A 20,499-nucleotide genomic window follows, 5' to 3' on the forward strand; every position below is an offset into this window, starting at 1 on the left:
GCTGCTTAGTCACTTCAGTAATGTCTGACTCTCTGCAATGCTATGGACTGTAGCCCACCAGGCTCCTCTGTCCATGGAATTCTCCAGGCAAGGGTACTGGAATGTGTTGCCATGCCCTGCTCCATGGGATCTTCCTGACCCAGGGGTTGAACCTGGGTCTCCTGCATTGCAGGCAGATTCTTTACAATTGAGCCACGAGGGAAGCCCAGGAGAACAGTATGGAGGTTCCTTAAAAAGTTAAATGTAGAGCTACCATATGACCCTGAAATCCCACTCCTGAGCATATATCTGGAGAAAAACATGACCTCAAATGATACATGCATCCCAATATTCATTAACAGCACTGTTTACAATAGCCCAGACATGGAAACAACCTAAATGTTCATTGACAGAGGAATGGATAAAGAAACTGGTAAACATACACAATGGAATATTTCTCAGCCATTACAAACATGAAATAATGCCATTTGCAGTGACACGGATGGACCTAGAGATTGTCATACTGAGTGAAGTGAGTCAGACAGAGAAGGAGAAATATTGCATGATATCCCTTACATGTGGAACCTAAAAAGAAATGATATAAATGAACTTACTTACAAAACAGAAAGAGACTCACAGGCTTAGAAAACAAACTTATGGTTGCTGGGGGAAAGGGGTAGTTAGGGAGTTTGGAATGGACATATACACACTGCTATACTAAAAATGGATAACCAACAAGGACCTACTGTATAGCACATGGAACTCTGCTCAATGTTATGTGGCAGCCTGGATGGGGCGGGGTGTTTGGGGGAGAATGTATGTGTGTGTGTGCGCGTGCCCAGTCCCTTCAGTTGTGTCCAACTCTTTGTGACCCTATGGACTGTAGCCTGCCAGGCTTCTCGGTCCATGGGATTCTCCAGGCAAGAATACTGGAGTGGGTTGCCATGCCCTCCTCCAGGAGATCTTTCCAACCCAGAGACTGAAACAGCATCTCATGCATCTCCTACGTTGCAGGCAGATTCCTTACCACTAAGCCACCGAGAGAGCCTGTGTGTGTGTGTGTGTGTGTGTGTGTGTGTGTGTGTATGACTGAGTTCTTCTACTGTTCACCTGAAATTGTCACAATATTGTTAGTTGGCTATATCCTAATACAAAATACAAAATAAAAAGTTAAAAAAACAAACTCCCAACAAACGAAAGTCCAGGACCTGATGACTTCACAGGCAAATTCTGTTAAACATTTAGAGAAGAGCTGACATGTATCCTTCTGACACTGTTCCAAAAAATTGCAGAGGAAGGAAAACTCCCAAACTCATTCTGTGAGGCCACCATCATACTGATACCAAAACCAGACAAAGATACTGAAGAAAAAAAAGAAAATTATCAGCCAAAATCATTGATGACCAGATGGTCAATACCGAAGTCAGATTGATTATGTTCTTTGTAGCCAAAGATGGAGAAGCTCTACAATCAGCAAAAACAAGACTGGGAACTGACTGTGGCTCAGTTCATGAACTCCTTATTGCAAAATTCAGACTTAAATTGAAGAAAGTAGAGAAAACCATTAGGACATTCAGGTATGACCTAAATCAAATCCCTTATGATTATACAGTGAAAGTGACAAACAGATTCAAGGGATTACATCTTATCGAGTGTCAAAAGAACTATGCCCAGAGGTTCATAACATTGTAGAGGAGGTGATGATCAAAACCATCCACGAGGAAAAGAAATGCAAAAAGATTGTCTGAGGAATCCTTACAAATAGCTGAGAAGGAAGTAAAAGGTGAAGGAGATACGGAAAGATACACCCATCTGAATGCATAGTTTCAAAGAATAGCAGAGATAAGAAAGCCTTCCTAAGTGATCAGTGCAAAAAAATAAAGGAAAACAACAGAATGGGAAAGACTAGAGATCACTTCAAGAAAATAAGAGCTATCAAGGGAACATTTCATGCAAAAATGGGCACAATAAAGGACAGAAATGGTATGGACCTAACAGAAGCAGAAGATATTAAGAGTTGGCAAGAATACACAGAAAAACTACACAAAAAAAGCTCTTAATGACCCAGATAACCACAATGGTGTGATCACTCACCTAGAGCCAGACATCCTGGAATGTGAAGTCAAGTGGGCCTTAGGAAATATCACTAAGAATAAAGCTAGTGGAGATGATGGAATTCCAGCTGAGCTATTTCAAATCCTACAAGATGATGCTGTGCAAGTGCTGCTCTCAATATGCCAGCCAATCTGGAAAACTCAGCAGTGGCCACAGGACTGGAAAAGGTCAGTTTTCATTCCAATCCCAAAGAAGGACAATGCCAGAGAATGTTCAAACTACCACACAATTGCACTAATTTCACATGCTAGCAAGGTAATGCTCAAAATCCTTCAAGCTAGGCTTCAGCAGTACATGAACCAAGAACTTTCAGATGTTCAAGCTGGATTTAGAAAAGGCAGAGGAACAAGCGATAAATTGCCAACATCCATTGGATCATAGAAAAAGCAAGGGAATTCTGGAGAAACATCTACTTCTGCTTCATTGACTACGCTAAAGCCTTTGTCTGTGTGGATCACAACAAACTATGGAAAATTCTTAAAGCGATGGGAATACCAGACCACCTTACCTGCCTCCTGAGAAATCTGTATGCAGGTCAAGAAGCAACAGTTAGAACCAGACATGGAACAATGGGTGGTGGTGGTTTAGTTGCTAAGTCGTGTCCAACTCTTGTGACCCCACGGACTGTAGCCTGCCAGGCTCTTCTGTCTATGGGATTCTCCAGGCAAGAATATTGGAGTGGGTTGCTATTTCCTTCTCCATGGAACAGTGGACTGGTTCCAAATAGGGAAAAGGAGTACATCAAGGCTGTATATTGTCACACTGCTTATTTAACTTATATGCAGAGTACATCATGCAAAATGCCAGGCTGGGTGAAGCTCTAGTTGGAATCAAGGTTTCCAGGAGAAATATCAATAACCTCTGATATGCAGATGACACCTCCCTTATGGCAGAGAACAAAGAGGAACTAAAGAGCCTCCTGATGAAAAAGTGAAAGAGGAGAGTGAAAAAGCAGGCTTAAAACTCAACATTCAAAAAACTATGATCATGGCATCTGGTTCCATCACTTCCATGGCAAATACATGGGGAAACAATTGAAATAGTGACCGACTTTATTTTCTTGGGCTCCAAAATCACTGCAGACAGTAACTGCAGCCATGAAATTAAAAGATGCTTGCTCCTTGGAAGAAAAGCTGTGACAAACCTAGACAGCATATTAAAAAGAAGAGACATTACTTTGCTGACAAAGGTCCATATAGCCAAAGCTATGGTTCTTCCACTAGTCGTGTATGGATATGAGAGTTGGACCATGAAGAAGGCTGAGTGCCAGAGAATTGATGCTTTTGAACTGTGGTGCTGGAGAAGAGTCTTGAGAGTCCTTTGGATGACAAGGAGATCAAACTAGTCAATCCTAAAGGAAATCAACCCTGAATATTCATCAGAAGGACTGTTACTGAAGCTGAATCTCCAATACTTTGGCCACCTGATGCGAAAAGCCAACTCAGTGGAAAAGACCCTGATGCTGGGAAGGATTGAAAGCAAGAGGAGAAGGGGACAATAGAGGTTGGATGGCATCACTGATTCAATGGACATGAATTTGAGCACACTCCAGGAGATAGTGAAGGACAGGAAACCCTGGTATGCTTCAGTCCATGGGGTTGCAAAGAGTTGGACACGACTGAGTGACTGAACAGCAATCATTGATGAACATAGACCCAAAATTCCTTATCAAAATACTAGCAATCTGAATCCAACTATATATTAAAAAGGTCATAAACTCTGATCAGGTGGGATTTATCCCAAGGATGCATGGAGTTTTCAATATCTCCAAATCAATCACCAAGATATATCACATCAACAAATTGAAGAATAAAAGACATATGATCATCTCAATGGACTGGCATGCTTCAATCCGTGGGGTTGCAAAGAGTCAGACATGGCTGAGTGACTGAACAACATTTCAGTAGATGCAGAAAAAACTTTTGACAAAATTCACCCGTTTATGATTAAAAAAAAAAAAACCTCTCCAGAAAAGGGAAATAGAGGGAACATACTTCAACATAGTTAAGGCCATATATGACAAAGCTATAGCTAACATACTCAATTGTGAAAAGCTGAAAGCGTTCCCTCTAATTTCAGGACCAAGACAAGGATATCCGCTCTAATTCAACATAGTTTTGAATGTTTCATGGGAAGTCCTACCCATGGAAATGAGAGAAGAAAAAGAAGTAAAGGAAACCCAAAATGCAAAAGATGTTAAACTGTCACTTTTGCAGTTGATGTGATACTATACAGAGAAGATCCTAAAGATGCACCAGAAAACTACTAGAATTCATCAATGAATTTGGCAAAGTTACAGGTTACAAAATTAATCCACAGAAATCTATTCTGTTTCTATACACTAAAAATGAAAGGTCAAAAATAGGTTGATCTTTTTTGAAAGATCAACAAGAAACAATCCCATCTACCATCCTATAAGAATAAAATAACTAGGAATAAACCTACCCAAGGAGACAAAAGACCTGTATTACAAAAAAGACAGATTCTAATGAACTTGAAGAAGACAAACAGATGGAAAAATATACCATCTTCAAGGGTTGGAAGAATCAATATTGTCAAAATGACTCTATTACTCAAGGCAATCTGCAGACTCAATGCAATCCCTATCAAATTACTAAGGGCATTTTTCACAGAAATGAAACAAAAATCTTGAAATTTCTATGGAGACACAAAGCACCCTAAATAGACAAAGCAATCATGAGGAAGAAAAGCAGCTGGAAGAATCAGGCTTCATGACTTCAGATTATAGTACAAAGCTATAGTCACCAAAACAGGATGGTACTGGCACAAAAAATAGAAGCATGTATCAATGGAACAGGATAGAAAGCCTAGAAATAAACTCATGCACCTGTGATCAATTAATCTGTGACAAGGGTGGTATGACTACACAATGGTAGAAAGACAGTCTCTTCAACAAATGGTCCTGAGAAAACTGGAAAACGTAAAAAACAAGATGAAATTAGATCATTCTGTAATAGCATATACAAAAAGAAGCTCAAAATGAATTAAAGACCTAAATGTGAAACTGAACACTGTAAAATTCCTACAGAAAACTTAGGCAGAACACTCTTGATATGAATTGCAGCAACATCTTTTCTGATTTACCTCCTAGAATAATGGAAATAAAACCAAAAATAAATAGACGGGACCCAATTAAACTCAAAAGCTTTTGCACAATAAAGGAAACAATAAACAAAATGAAAAGACAGCTCACAGATTGGAGAAAATATTTGCAAATGATATAACCAACAAGGGATTAATCTTGAAAATCTATCAACAGCTCATGAGGATTAATATCATCAAAAGAATAAAATAAAAAAAATGGCAGGGGACCTAAAGAGACATTTCTCCAAAGGAGACATACAGATTGCCAAGAGGCACATGAAAAGATGTTCAAAAATGCTAATTCTTAGAGAAATGCAAATCTAAATGACAATGAGGTATCACTTTACACCAGTCAAAATGGCTATCATCAAAAAATTCACAATAATGGAGAGGGTGTGGAGAGAAGGGAACCCTCCTGCATTGTTGATGAGAGTATAAGTTGGTGCAGCCACTATGGAGTAGAGTGTGGAGGTTCCTTAAAAAACTAAAATTAGAGCTACCCACTCCTGGGCATATATCTGGAGAAAAACATGATCTGAAGTGATACATGAACCCCAGTGTTCATTGCAGCACTATTTACAGTAGCCAAGACATGGAAGCAACTTAAATACCCATCAACAGAGGAATGGATAAGGAAGATGTGGTACATACATATAATGGAATGTTACTCAGCTATTAAAAAAGAATAAAATAATGCCATTTGCAGCAACATGGATAGACCTAGAGACTGTCATATTGAGTGAAATCATACAGAGAAAAATATCATAAGACATCCCTTATATGTGGAATCTAAAAAGAAATGATATAAATGAACTTTAAAAAATATATTTATTTTTGGTTGCCCTGGGTCTTTGTTGCTGCTCACGGGCTTTTTCTAGTTGTGGCGAGGAGGGGCTACTCTCTAGTTGTGGTGCATGGGTTTCTCTTCGAGGTGGCGTCTCTTGTTGCAGAGCACAGGCTCTGGAGTGCTTGGGCTTCAGTATTTGCACATCCTGGGCTCTAGAACATGGGCTTAGTAGTTGTGGTGCCCCAAGGCATGTGGCACCTACTGGACCAGGGATCAAATTCGTGTCCACTGCATGGGCATGCAGACTTTCAACCACTGGACCACCATGGAAGTCCCCAAACGAGCTTATTTACACAAGAGAAACGGACTCACAGACTTGGAGAATAAACTTGTGGTTGTGGGGAAGGATGAGGGGAAGGCATAGTTAGGGAGTTTGAGATCAACACGTACACACTGCTGTATTCAAATTGGATAAGTGTCTACTGTATAGCACAAAGAATGCTACTCAATGTTATGTGGCAGCCTGCATGGGAGGGGAGTTTGGAGGAGAATGGATGCATGTGTATATATGGCTGAGACACTCAACTGTGCACCTGAAACTGTCACAGTATTGTTAACTGGCTATACTCCAATATAAAATAAAAAGTTAAAAAATATATAATAAATGTGGGTTTAGTGGTGAATGTATAGACAAAATTGAACACTATTCAGCAATAAAGGAGCAAGCCAGTGGTGTGTCTGTAACATGAATAAACCTCCAGAGCATTGTGCTGAGCGAAAGAAGCCAGGCACAGTATTTAGTGTGGCCCCCATCATATGAAATGTCCAGAAAATGCAGGTCTATGGAGAGTATCAGAGTAAAGGTTGTCTGGGGGTCAGAGGTGAGAGTGGATCTTGGCTTCAGAGGATCTTTGAGGCAGTAGGCATGCTGCAAACCTGGGTGAGACAACTGTTGCAAAACTTCCTTTAATAAAAATAATTGAATTAAAAAATTACTTTCGATAGAAGCTTTATTGGGGTATGATTTATATACCATGAAACTCACCCTTTTAAAGTGTACCTTCAGTCATTTTTAGTATTCTCAGACTTGTCTAAATATTACCATGTCCAGTTCCAGAACATTATCATTACTTCCAAAAGAAACCCTGTCCCCATTCACAAGCCACTCTCCATCCCCTCCTTCCCCTGTCCCCTTGACTGCCATTTAATCTACTGTGTGTTTTCATGAATTTCCCCATTCTAGACATTTATATGTGCTTTACTCAGCCATGTCTGAGTCTTTGCAGCCCTAAGGACTGTAGCCCACCAGGCTCCTCTGTCTGTGGAATTTTCCAGGCAGGAAAGGCTCCTCTGTCCATAGAATTTTCCCAACAAGAATACTGGAGTGGGTTGCCATTTCCTCTTCTCGGAAATCTTCCTAACCCAGGGATTGAAACTGTGTCTCTTGCGTCTCTTGCATTGGTAGACGGTTCTTTACCACTAGCACCGCCTAGGAAGACATTTATATAAATAGAATCATATCAACTGTGGACATGTATATCTGGCTTCTTTCATTTAGCACAGTGTTTTCAAAGTGGCTTTGTGTTGGTCTCAGCCTGTCAGTAATGATGGCCCAGGAATGCCTGGGGAAAGGGCTCACCTGGGCCCCTGTTATTCTCAGCCCCCACAGATGTTTCACCAATGAGCCATTGCCGTGGTTCTTACTGTGATTGCAAGATGCATCTCAGCAACAACCATCAGGGATCTTTGAAAACATAAGGTTTATTACTGAGGACCCTGGGGAGTAGGTGGCACACCAGGGCCACACAGCAGAGAGAGAATGAGGATGTGGACTGGGGGTTCTGCCTATACTTGGATCACAGGGGCTTACAGGTTCACTGGTGAATTTAAGACATAAAGGTGAGAATTAAGGCACAGGAAGGGAAGAGCAGGGTTCAAGTGAGCAGTCATTCAAGTCACCCAGGGCTTTCTATCAGAAGACCATTGAGGTGCAGAGAGTTTACATCCTGGCTCTTTATCTAGTTGTGTGGCTGGAAATGAACTTACCCAAGATTAATGTTTAGTGGTGCCTCAGAAATCAGAAGCTTTCAGTACAATCAGGCATTTGCATTATGGTCAAAAAAAGGTAATTGTCAGGCACCCATACAGTGTACTACAGAAGTTCATCATATAGTAGCATTCTTCAGTGCTTCCCTTCTTTTTATGGCTAAATAATGTGCCTTTGCCTGTATAGATCACATTTGGTTTACCTGTTCATCCGTTGATGCTTATCTGTTAGGAGTCAAGCCATTAAAAACATTTGTGTGCAATCATTTGTATGGACGTAGGCTTTTAATTCTCTTGAGTGTATACCTCGGAATGGGATTGCCAGATAATACAGTGATACTGGGTTTAACACCATGAGGAACTGCCAAGCTAGGTCCAAAGTGGTTGCTCCATTTTACATCCCCACCAGCTGTGCAGGAAGGTGAAAAACTTTACTCTTGCATCTTTTTGTCACGTGCTAGATAGAAGGGTTGACTCATTGGAAAAGACCCTAATGCTGGGTAGGATTGGGGGCGGGAGGAGAAGGGGACGACAGAGGATGAGATGGTTGGATGGCATCACCGACTCGATGAACATGGGTTTGGGTAGACTCCGGGAGTTGGTGATGGACAGAGAGGCCTGGCGTGCTGCAATTCATGGGGTCGCAGAGAGTCGGACACGACTGAGCGACTGAACTGAACTGAACTGAGATATCTTGGTTCTTAATAACAGTGATATAACTGTCATGTCCTATAGCAAACACAAGATGGCTTTAAAATAATAACAATTTGTTACTATTAACTAGGATACTAGATGAAGTTCAGTTAGTCTTTATACCTCATTTTATCCAAAGAATACATAATTAAATACCACATGTTAAGGTCAGGTAGAAAACTGATTGTCTCTTTTAGTTTTGTTTCCAATTGCATAAACTGTATTTGTTGACATTTATTTTCAACTTTAGGGATTGCTCTCCCTCCTCCTTTTGATCATGTAACATATTTACATGATTCAAAAGTAGAAAGTGTATTATGGTGCATTCAGACAAGCCTCCATCTCTCTTGCTCTCCTCCTTCCCTCCCCGCAAGGTAACCTGTTTCTAGTTCATCGTCTCAGTGATTCTTTTGGAAGTAAAGATACATACACAGACATACCTGACCAGACTCAACGCTAAGCCTTGTCAGGAAGCCTTTTTTCCGCCTCTCATCCTGGGTTTCCCAGAGCTCAATATGCCCTGTATTCTAACGTGTTTCACTCATTTTTACACCATGTATTTTGTTGTTAAGATAACTTCTGGAATGAATTCCTCTGGACCCTCCCCTCTGACCGCCTAATACCTTTCTCTCCTCCCTTTTCTCCCTTTTCCTTTTAACCCTCTGAATCTCCTTTCTCTTGTCCCTCTCTATGCCTGAACCTTGTTTTGTCACTTCTTGTGTTGATCAATTTGGCCTTCATTTCCAGCAGCTTTCCCTCTCAGGGAAGACCCAGCCTCCTATGAGGGACTGTTTGCCCATTATTTCTCAGACTGTTGTGTTCCTAGGTGGCCACAGCACTGTTAGATCACTTGGCAACTTTGGGAACATCTTTTTTAGTCACCTGCATCCCTGATCCTGAGAGGCTCAGATTCCACTTGGGAGGTGCTCTCCTCTTGGGGATGCTATTAACTGGTGACTTTGGAGCTCAGCAGCCTGTGGCCCCCACTCCCCCAGTTGTGCTGTTAGATTGCATCTGCCTAGATTCCAAGGTTTGTGGGGAGCCCTGTCACTTGGGTCTGTTTTTCTGTCTGTGGACATCTCTGACTTCTTCTTTTACTATTCTTGTAGGCTTCTTGTTTTTATTGGGACATTAAAAGACTACACTGCCACCCTGATCTCATCCTACTCTCAATGTTTCACAACAAACAGTAAGGCAAAGTGAGAGAGATTAAATGAATTGTTCATGGACATCCAGATATTGAGAGAAAAAACTCTACTGAAACACAGATTGTTTCATCCAAGATCTATTTCTGGTGTCCACCCACCTAAAGCAGGGTCATTTACTCCTTAGCACCTGGCATCATGTTCTTCATAACTGTCTGCCTGAAACTGTTTAAATCTCAGTGTAGTTGCTGCTCTTTCGGGGTTCCTGGGGGCCTATGCAGAGTCTGTGTGGGGGGCTGTAGTCAGTGTGCTGGGCTCCCTGATTCCATTTCCTCTCACTTCTGCCCCCCCAGCAGCACTGACCACAGTCTGCAGAACCCCTGGCGCAGCAGGGGTGAGTGCATTCGCCAGCAAAAGAGACCAAGGTTGAGGCCTAGAGGAAATGTGCTCTCAAATGTGTGCTTGCTCTTGGGTCTACAGGTGCCACCTCTCCAGGAGTGAGACAGTTCATGCAATACGAGCAGAAAGCATCAAGGTGAAGAATCCATCTTGGGTCAAGGGACCCCTGACCAGAGGCCTCTCCCTGGAGGACCCCAGCAGAGGCCCAGGAGACCTGGGACAGTGCAGGTCCTGGAGTGGCTGCTTATTTCCCAGGAGCAGCCGAAAGCCAAGAAATCCTGGGTGAGTCCTTGTTTGTTTATTTCCACTTCTTTTCTTTATTCCTTTTTAATTTTTTTGATAGAGGGAGGGGTAGAGGTCCTTAGATGGGAGCGTTTAATTAACTTCTCCTTAGGTCATGGAAGGTCCCTGAGGTCCCTGTTTCCTGGTTTCCCCACACTCGATTTTCAGCTCCTTCTCCACCCCTACAATTTTAAAATGCACATTGTTGTTTTTATATGTGTTTACAAAATGTATATTGTTATTGGTGTGAATGCATTTTTAATATATGTTCATGGCATGTACTCATGTGTCTCCTGCTCTATTGCTTATATTTTTCATTAAGTACTTTGTTTCATTAAGCACCATCCTCTTATGTGTCTGTCCATCAGCAATGTCTGGGTGTCCACTTGCCTCACATTCTCCGCCATCTACTGTTATCCTTTTTTTTTAAATTTTATTTTGAATTGGAGGGTAATTACTTTATAATATTGTGATGGCTTCTGCCATATATCAATATGAATCAGCCATAGGTATACATATGTCCCCTTCCTCTTAACATATGTCCCACCTCCCTTTGCCTCCCATCCCTCTTGGTTATCACAGAGCACTGGCTTTGGGTTCCTTGTGTCATATAGCAAAGCACTCCCTATTATATTTTATGTATTTAATCTTTGCTTTTCTCTGCAATGCTGAACACTTCTTTCAGGCAAGACTGTCTTTCAACCATTTTATATTACCTACACCTAGTTGAATACCTGGCACATGGTATTATATATTTAATGAAAAGTTAACTGATTTAATGCATATTGATGGGATATTTTCAATGAATATTTGCTTTTTCCCAAAGCAGAAGGTAAATAATTGGCCCTCTTGGCAGCCTTTTGTTTGCTCCAAACTCAGTAAAATGATTTGAGATTGAATGGAGATATGCTTTTTCAGGGACCATTGTCATTCATGGATGTGTTTGTGGACTTTACTTGGGAAGAGTGGCAGCTGCTGGTCCCAGCTCAGAAGCACCTGTACAGGAGTGTGATGTTACAGAATTACAGCAACCTGGTGTCCCTGGGTGGGTAATGCATCCCTGAAAGGAGTGTGTGTAACCTCCAGGCTTTCCCTTCTTGGTGGCTGAAAGCTGGGGCACTTTTGTAAAATACTTGATGATTTTGGGCTTATACTTGGAGGTCAGATTTTCTTATTCTCCCTTTGGCATCAGAATACGCTGGTTGAATGGTGTTTACTTTGTCAAATGCAAAGGAGTAGCTTCATCATGTCACCTCTAAAATGAATCTTCCCTGTTCTTCTGAATCCCTGGGTCCCAGGCAGCCTTGGTCCAGGTTGTCTGTGATTTTCCATTCACAGGGTATCAACACACCAAACCCAGAATCATTTTCCAGTTGGAACAAGAAGAGTTATGGATGATGCAAATCCTGAGTCAGGGCCGTCCAGGTGAGTGACCAGGACATTTAGATCTTTTCCTCCTTCCTTAGAATTACTGTGAGTTCTTGTGTGATGTTTCCTTTGTGTTTGTGTTTTTGTGTTATTTGTAACCATTTTCTCTTCATGCTCTCTTTTCTGGCATTCTCAGCTTCCTTCTTACTTTCCCTTGGTGATAGACTCATTTCATTCTGCATCTAAGCAGCATTTCCTCTTTACTTCACTGGATGTGACTTTCACACCTCTTCTACTTTCTCTTTTTTTAAAATTACTTGCATTCATATGTAACAACCACAGGTCCAGTTTCCTTCTCCTTGAAACCTGTTTGTTAGGAGATTCTACCCCTCTGTTTCTCCTTGCTTGTTACTCTGTCATCACGGTTCTTTCTGAGGTTATTCCTGCCTCATTTGATGACACTAGTTATCTTACCTTAAGCCTTTCCCCCTCTCCATACCCAGGTGAGACTCCGCTGAACACCCTCTCACACTGCATGACAGAGTGCTTATTCTCCTTATGATTTACTGACCTCACTTGCTCTTCTCTCTGAGCCCAGAGGGGTCTTTTCTATATTCCCTACTTTTGTCCTATGTTTTAAGTTTTAGAAGACTCCCACCCTGAAGATTTGAGCTCTTTCTTTCTCTGTTTGTGACTGACAGTCCTGTCTACCTTTCATCTGCCCTTTGGTACTGGGTTTAATTGGTTCACAGGGTGTCTTCCCTGCATGGGCCACTCCGTTGTCTAATTTTTCAGAAACTGAAGCTGAAATGTCTCTTCCCTGCCCCATAGCTGTATGATAGTGTCTTCTTTCCTTCCTAACTGTTAGTTCTGCTGTGGTCTGAATTCCTTTTCCTGACACTGGGGAGTGAGCTTAAAACTCCTTTATATGCCGTTGTCTTCACTAGTCTTGTTATAATCTGCCATATTTTGCTCCTTTAAAAATAAGTCTTTTAAAACATCATCTTCTCAATTCTTACCCCCAACAAGGCTAGTATTATTTCATTTCTCGCTTGTTCTACTTACCAGCCAAATTTATAGCTTTTACTCTTTTTATACTATTAGTTTGTCCTGATGTGACTGTCAGATATGTTTCCCTAAGCACCTATGTATTTTTTAATAAACATGGCAGGGTAAATCAACAGTAAATCTTTGTATTATTAGGATTGTTTCACCTGCAATGTTTTATTAATCCTGAATGAACCTGTTTAAGCAGAAGTGATTCATTACTACACATCATAACATGTCCTGAAGTGGAGCAGCTCTAAGGATGACTAAATCCTGAGTCATTGTCTCACTAAATCCCTGAAGGTCTGTCTCTTCCTCGCCATTATAACTATGTCAGTATTTCCCTCAGATTAACTCCCTCATGGTCATCAGATCATTACGGTTCCACCTGACACCTGCAGATATACCAGTGGCCAGCGGGGTAAGAAAGACTGTTCCTTCCCATGTGGCCCTTTCTGTCAGGCGTTAAAATCTATTTCAGGAAGCCCCAGCAGACTTACCATGTTCAGTAGCCTAGATTTTTATCACCCACCCTGTCTAAAGAAGACTCTGGCAAGGGAAGTGAAACAGTCTCTGTTGGCTCAGATAAATCATGCTTCCCCTTCGGCAGGGGGCATGGAGGTGGGCCTCCAGTTTCCTAGCTGAAGCACATGGCCTTACGGACGGAGGTAGGACTTAAAATCAGATTTCTGCCAACCAGGAAAAGGACAGCAGAACTGTTAGGTAGGCAGCACTGTACACCTCCATCTTCCTCTTTGATGAGGGAGCATCCAGTCACACCCTTCTTTCTGTCCATCCACCTTCAAAAATATTCTATCACACCTCTTTTCATTTTTAACCATATTAGTACAAGTCTTGGATTATTGTTTCTAATTAGACCTGGTGGTACATCTTCATGGTCTGGTGATCTGTAATTAAAGGTAAGTTATCCACCTACAACTAGCCAGACAGGTTGAGTGGTAGAGAGACGTACAGAATGGTTACAACAGGAACCTTGTTTTGAGAGAGCAGCAGCACCACCACCACAGGGAAGCCACTGGTTACAGTGCATTGGAACTGGGCTGGGCAGGCTGTTCCAGGGCTTCTGCCATAGCCGTGGCCTGGTAAGCCCTGGGTTCTTCTCTCTTAGCCTGAGTTCCTCTTCCATTGTCTTCTGTAGCTAAACTCAAGATGAGCCACAGTCAGTAAACATGTTTAATATAGTCTTGAATCATGTTTAAACAATCTCCAGTCTTGTGAATTCCTGCTTTCTACTCACTGGCTCTGGTATTCTGTAAACACAGAATTCTTTAATTCTTTTGAATTCAAAAAAATTCTTCTTGAATTCTTTTGAATTTCTTGAATTCTTTGTGCTATCCCTTGAGATACCAGCAATGATCTGATTTTCTGGAATTACTGTTGCAAAAAAAATAAAATGCTCAATAGCAAATTCATTAGACTTCCTGGGAGATAAAATGAAGGAAACCAGAGATGTGAGAACCAAGGAAAAACAAGGAGTGTGGTGCCAGCAACAGAAAGATGGAAGGGTAAAATATAGAAATCGACAGATTCAGTATCCATGAACTCTGAAGTCTACAGTAACAACACTGACAGCCAAACATGAGCAAATCTGATTCAAGGGCAAAGATGAATTACTCACTGGCCTGGTTTTTCTTGATGGAAACATTTATGATTTTAAGACCATTTAGTTGCCAGTAATACTTCCTGCAAAGCCATTGTAATAGTCAAACATGGTCATATTCATTTCTCAGTGCTTGGGAATAGATATTGTTCCAGTTGGGAATCGGTGTTTAGGAAGGTATAACTTGGAGGTTGTGTACAAAATGAATAAGAGAGTTCATATTTAGGCTGTAGAGGAAACTGGAATGAAGTCTCAAGATTCTGTGATATTGCAGTTTTCAAACCTGACCTGCTTCTGTGTTCTCTTAATACCCTGTCCTTTCCATCACTTTGGTCAGCATGTTACTTTGAAATATCTAGATCCACTCTACCCATTCTCTCTTCTATTCAGCCTCCAAATATTTGTCATGGTGCCTGAGGACTTAGTCCTGTGTCTTTCTCTTTATTTACTTTGTATATTTGGAATTTGGCAACAGTGGGGGATGGTTAATGTTTAACCAGCATCTGTTCACCGTGCCCCTCTGTTTTTTATTCCTCTGGGAGAAAAACAATTTCACCTGTTAGCTCTTTCTTAGTGAATTTTCCTCCGTGATAATTTTCCTCTAAATAACCAGCTTATTCTATTGCACCTAGGTTTTCTTCTAATTACTCAGTGTGAAGGATAGATTTAATTCTCTTTCATCCTCCTCCCCTCATATTCCCCATGATATACACACTCTCTTTTCATACCTGCATCATCCTAATAAAACTACTTCATGCTTTTGCTTAGAACAGTCTTCAGTTTTTGCATCTTCATGACTATGTAATTTCCATTCATAGGTAAATCATACAAGTTAGTTATGGTTAGTTTTCATTCACAAATCACTTTTTCTTTTGAGTTGTTTTACTTGCCTGTCCAGTTTTCTCTGTTACTGCTCGTATTTATAATTAATTTAACCCCAGACTCTTCTTCACGTGTCTAAATATTCTTTTGGTATATTCAGCTAAATTAGTGATTCTAATTTCATCTTCCTGGTGACATCACTCCCAGGTCTTGTGACTTTCTCTGGTGTAACCTAACTTTTCTCATCACCTGGTTGTACAGTTTTTATCCTGAAATCTCCTTTCAAGTTTTCTGGTTTTTTTGTTTTTTTTTTTTTGATGGTGTGTGTCCTCTTTTTTCCTAGATTTGTTTTGTTGGAACACCTCTCACAGTAGCTTCCTGTGAAAGAGTGCATTGGATATAAATGTTAAGACCTGTGCCTCTGAAAATGTTTATACTTTACTCCTGAATGCTCTGTTTTCTTTCTTCTAATGATGCTAGTGAGAAGTTAGATCCATTGTAAATTTTGATTTATTATATGAAACGTTTTTGGTTTCTCTGGAAGTTTTACCAGCTGTTGCTTGACAGTGTTCTGAAACATCATGATGATGTTTCTTGTGACTTTATTTTTATCTATTTGGGTATTCAGTGGACCTTTATTTCCAAGAGGAGTGTAAACCAATCTGCAATGGTTCTGCTCTTTCTCCTGAGCTTAACAGTGTTTGGCACATAATAAGTATTTAATAATTATTTGTTAAATAAAGCTAGTGCTTCGAGATCTTTTCCACTTCTTTATGTTTTTCTCATTTTACCTGGTGCTTTCTAAAGAAGGTATAGTACAAAAATTTGAAACTCAAGACTCTATTTATTGGCAGTTCCCTATGCCTATGTACATGTTTTGATTTGCTTTGTTTTCCTCAGTGTCCAGGGGTTTGGGTACCTTTACTCTTGAGATTTTATTTATCTTCAGAACTGATATCAGAAACTAAGAAAAACCTCATGACATGGCATTTTTAAGGTAATTTTATGTTATACCAAGATCATGTTACTATTCATAACATGAATATTTTCATTTCTAGATGAAGTCTGGGAAATTAATGATTGTATGGAATAGCATCAGGAAAATCAAGGCAAGCTGAGAAGTATGGCAGGAGACTATTCCTGTACTGCATTTAGAAAACTATATTTTCTTAGTACAGATTATATTTCTTCAAGACAAAGACTTCATAAATGTGTCACAAATGGAAAGAGTTTGAAATATAATATAGATTTAAGTAGTAATTATGCTGGAAAGAATCCTAATGGGTTTCATGCACAGAGAGAATCACCCTTCCATTCTAAACATGAACAAGCTATTATTGGCATAAAACACTGTGAAAGTAATGAATCTGGAAAAACTGCCAACAGAAAGTCACAGCTTATTTGCCAACAAATGCATATGGGAGGAAAACCCTTTGAATGCAGTTCCTGTGGGAAGGCCTTCAGCAGCAAGTCCTACCTCATTGCACATCAGAGAACTCACACAGTACTCACACAGAACTCACACATGAATACAGTGACTGTCAGAAAACTTTCAGTTTCAATTCACAAGTTGTTATACATCAGAGAATTCACACACAGGAGACTCTCTATGAATATTGTGAATGTGGGAAAGTTTTCAGTAGAAAAGACCAGCTTGTTTCCCACCAGAGAACTCATTCAGGACTGAAACCCTATAAGTGTCATGCATTTGAAAAAACTTTTGATTTGAAATCACAACTCATTATACATCAAAGCATTCATACAGAAGAGAAACCCTATGAAGACGGTGATTGTCAGAAAGCCTTTAACACAAAGTCTACCTCGTGGTACATCAGAGAATCCACATGGGGGAGAAACCCTATGGTTGTTGTGAATGTCGGAAATTCTCCAGTGAGTCACAGTTCATTGTACATCAGAGAGCACACAGTGGGGTTAAACACTATGGATGTAATCAGTGTGGAAAAGCCTTCAGTTTGAAGTCACAACTGTTGAGTCACACAGGAGTGAAACCGTATGGATGCAGTGAATGTGGGAAAGCTTTTAGAATGAAGTCCTACCTCATTTTACATCAGAGGACTCACACAGGAGAGAAAATCCATGAATGCTGAGAATGTAGGAGAGCCTACAGTTTGAATTAACAACTCGTTATACATCAGAGAATTCACACAGGGGAGAAGCCCTATGAATGCAGTGACTGTGGAAAAACTTTTCGTTTGAAGTCACAGCTCGTGATACATCAGAGAACTCATACAGGAGAGAAAACCTATGAATGTAGTGAATGTTGGAAAGCCTTTAAAACAAAGTCTAACCTTATTGTACACTGGAAAACCCACACAGGAGAGAAAGCCTATGGTTGTAATGAATGTGGGAAGGCCTTCAGTTGGAACTACCATCTCATTTCACATCAGAGAACCCACACAGGAGAGAAACTCTATGGTTGTAGTCACTGTGGGAAAGCCTTCAGTCAGAAATACCATCTCATTTCACATCAGAGAACTCATACAGGAGAGAAACTCTATGCATGCAGGGTATGTTGAAAAGCCTTCACTACAAAGTCAAACCTTATTGTACATCACAAAACTCATACAGGAGAGAAACGTTATGGTTGTAATGTATGTGGAAAATCTTTTACATTCAAGTTATGGCTCATTGTACATCAGGGAGCACACACTGGGGTAAAACCTATCGATGTAATCAATGTGGAAAGGCCTTCAGTTTGAATTCATACCTCATTGTACATGAGAGAAGTCACACAGGATTGAAACCCTATGGATGCAATGAAGGTGGGAAAGCTTTTAGGAACAAGTCCTACCTCATTATACATATGAGGACTCACAGAAGAGAAACCACATGAATGCATAGAATGAAGGAAATCTTTCAGTTTTAATTCACAACTTATTGTACGTCAGAGAATTCACACAGGAAAAAATCTCTATGTATGCAATGAATGTGAAAAGGCCTTTAATAGAGAAGATCAGCCCATCTCACATCAGTGAACTCATGCTGGGGAAAAATGGGTGCAATGAGTGTGGGAAAACATTTAGTAGCAAGTCATACCTCATTATAAACATGAGAACTCATTCAGGAAAGAAACCATATGAATGTCACAAACGTGAGAAAGCCTTCATTTGGTCACTACTCATTGTACATGAGTGAACCCGTGCAGGGGAAAACCCTTATGAATATAGTCATTGTGAAAAAATCTTTTAGTGGAAAATTCTGGCTCCTTGTACATCAGAGGATGGAAACAAGAGAGAAGCCCTATGACTGCAATGATGTGAGAAAGCCTTCATTAGGAAATCTAAGCTCATTGTACAGCAGAGGACTCATTCAGGGGAGAAACCCTATGGATGCATTGAGTGTGGAAGAACCTCTCAGAAGTCAATTCTCAGTGCATATCAGAGGACTCATATGAGAGAGAAACCCTGTAAATGCACTGAATGTGGGAAAGCCTTTTGTTGGAAGTCACAACTCATTATGCATCAGAGAACTCATGCAGATGAGAAACATATTGGTGAGTTAAATATAAGAAACTTTTTACATACTCACAACAGGTTTCCTGGTGGCTCAGATGGTAAAGAATCTGCCTGCAATGTGGGAGACCCAGATTTGATCCCTGGGTTGGGATGATCTCCTAGAGAAGGAAATGGCAACCTGCTCCAGTATTCTTGCCTGGAAAATTCCATGGATAGGAACCTGGCAGGCCACAGTCCATGGGGTCACAAAGAGTTGGACATGACTGAGCAACTAACACTTTCACACGTTCAGCATACAATGGGAAATCTGGGTTAAAATGCACCACTATTTATGATAACACCAAAAAACAAACAAACCACCATGGAATCATTAAATGTAAGTCAAATGAAATGTATGCTACTAACAGCAATGAAGAGGGGAATAATAATGACCTAGATATTGGGAGGATATGCCCTGTTAATGAATTGGAAGATTTAATGTTGTTAAAAGTTTCAGTGTTCTCCACACCGAATTTTAGATTGAATCCTTGTTCAATCAAATTCCCAGGAAGATTTTCTGTAAAAATAGATAAACTGATCTTGAAGTTTATGTGGAATAGCAAAGGAACTAGAATACTCATAATTTTGAACAGAAGAATATTTGCAAGACTCGTACTATTTGATTTCTAGCCCTATCATTAAGCTGCAGTAGCTATGACAGTGTGGTCTTCTGAAAGGACAGAAGATTAGTGAAACAGAAGAGAGTCCTGAATAAAACAACACACTACATTCACATACAGTGAATTGATTTTTGTCGATATTATAAAATCATTTCTTTGAAAAGTGGATAGTTTTTTTCAAAAAACGGTGCTGAAACACTTTCACGTCTGTTTGAGAAAAATATGTGTGTCTTGGTGTATACTTACACTGAATACAAAAATGTAGAGGTTGAGCTTCCAGCTAAAGGGCTGATTAGGACTAAAACGAGGGTTGAACAAAGATTGTTGTTGTTCAGTCACTGAGTCGTGTGAATATTTGCAACTCCATGGACTGCAGCATGCCAGGCTTCCATATCCTTCACTATCTCCTAGAGTTTGCTCAAACTCGTCCATTGAGTCGATGATGTTATCCAACCATCTCATCCAGCAAAGATAGAAAAATACTATATAAAGATATTTTCTGATAAAGCAAGAACATGAGTTAAGCATAGGAAGAGGAGAGAGAAGGGTTGGGGGAAGTAATATATTGCCATTGATTATTAGGAGGAAACCAAAGGATACTACTTTAACTGTTGTTATTCTGTCAGTCAGTCGTGGCCAACTCTTTGTGACCCCATGGACTGCAGCACGCCAGGCTTCCTTGTCCTTCACCATCTCCTGGAGCTTGCTCATACTCATGTCCATTGAGTCAGTGATGCTATCCAACCATCTCATCCTCTGCCATCCCCTTCTCCTTCCTTCAGTCTTTCCCAGCATCAGGGTCTTTTCAAATGAGTCAGCTCTTCGCATCAGGTGGCCAAAGGATTGGAGTTTCAGCTTCAATATCAGTCCTTCCAGTGAACACCCAGGACTGATCTCCTTTAGGATGGACTGGTTGGATCTACTTGCAGTCCAAGGGACTCTCAAGAGTCTTCTC

General features: G+C 40.5%; 1 protein-coding gene and 1 pseudogene across 1 annotated transcript; both read left to right on the top strand.

Moving 5' to 3' along the window:
- The first annotated feature begins 9,665 nt into the window (after positions 1 to 9,665).
- Positions 9,666 to 11,984, top strand: LOC145525199 (zinc finger protein 268-like). The gene is given in 4 exon segments (XM_081538037.1): positions 9,666 to 9,755; positions 10,351 to 10,551; positions 11,470 to 11,596; positions 11,890 to 11,984. Coding segments are annotated over 4 exon segments (513 nt in total).
- A 4,842-nt stretch (positions 11,985 to 16,826) lies between these two features.
- Positions 16,827 to 18,088, top strand: LOC145525200 (uncharacterized; annotated as a pseudogene).
- Positions 18,089 to 20,499: the final 2,411 nt, after the last annotated feature.

This window comes from Giraffa tippelskirchi, chromosome 11 (genome assembly GCF_054371585.1).
Source record: "Giraffa tippelskirchi isolate mGirTip1 chromosome 11, T2T-mGirTip1v1.2.pri, whole genome shotgun sequence".
Lineage (NCBI taxonomy): Eukaryota > Metazoa > Chordata > Mammalia > Artiodactyla > Giraffidae > Giraffa > Giraffa tippelskirchi.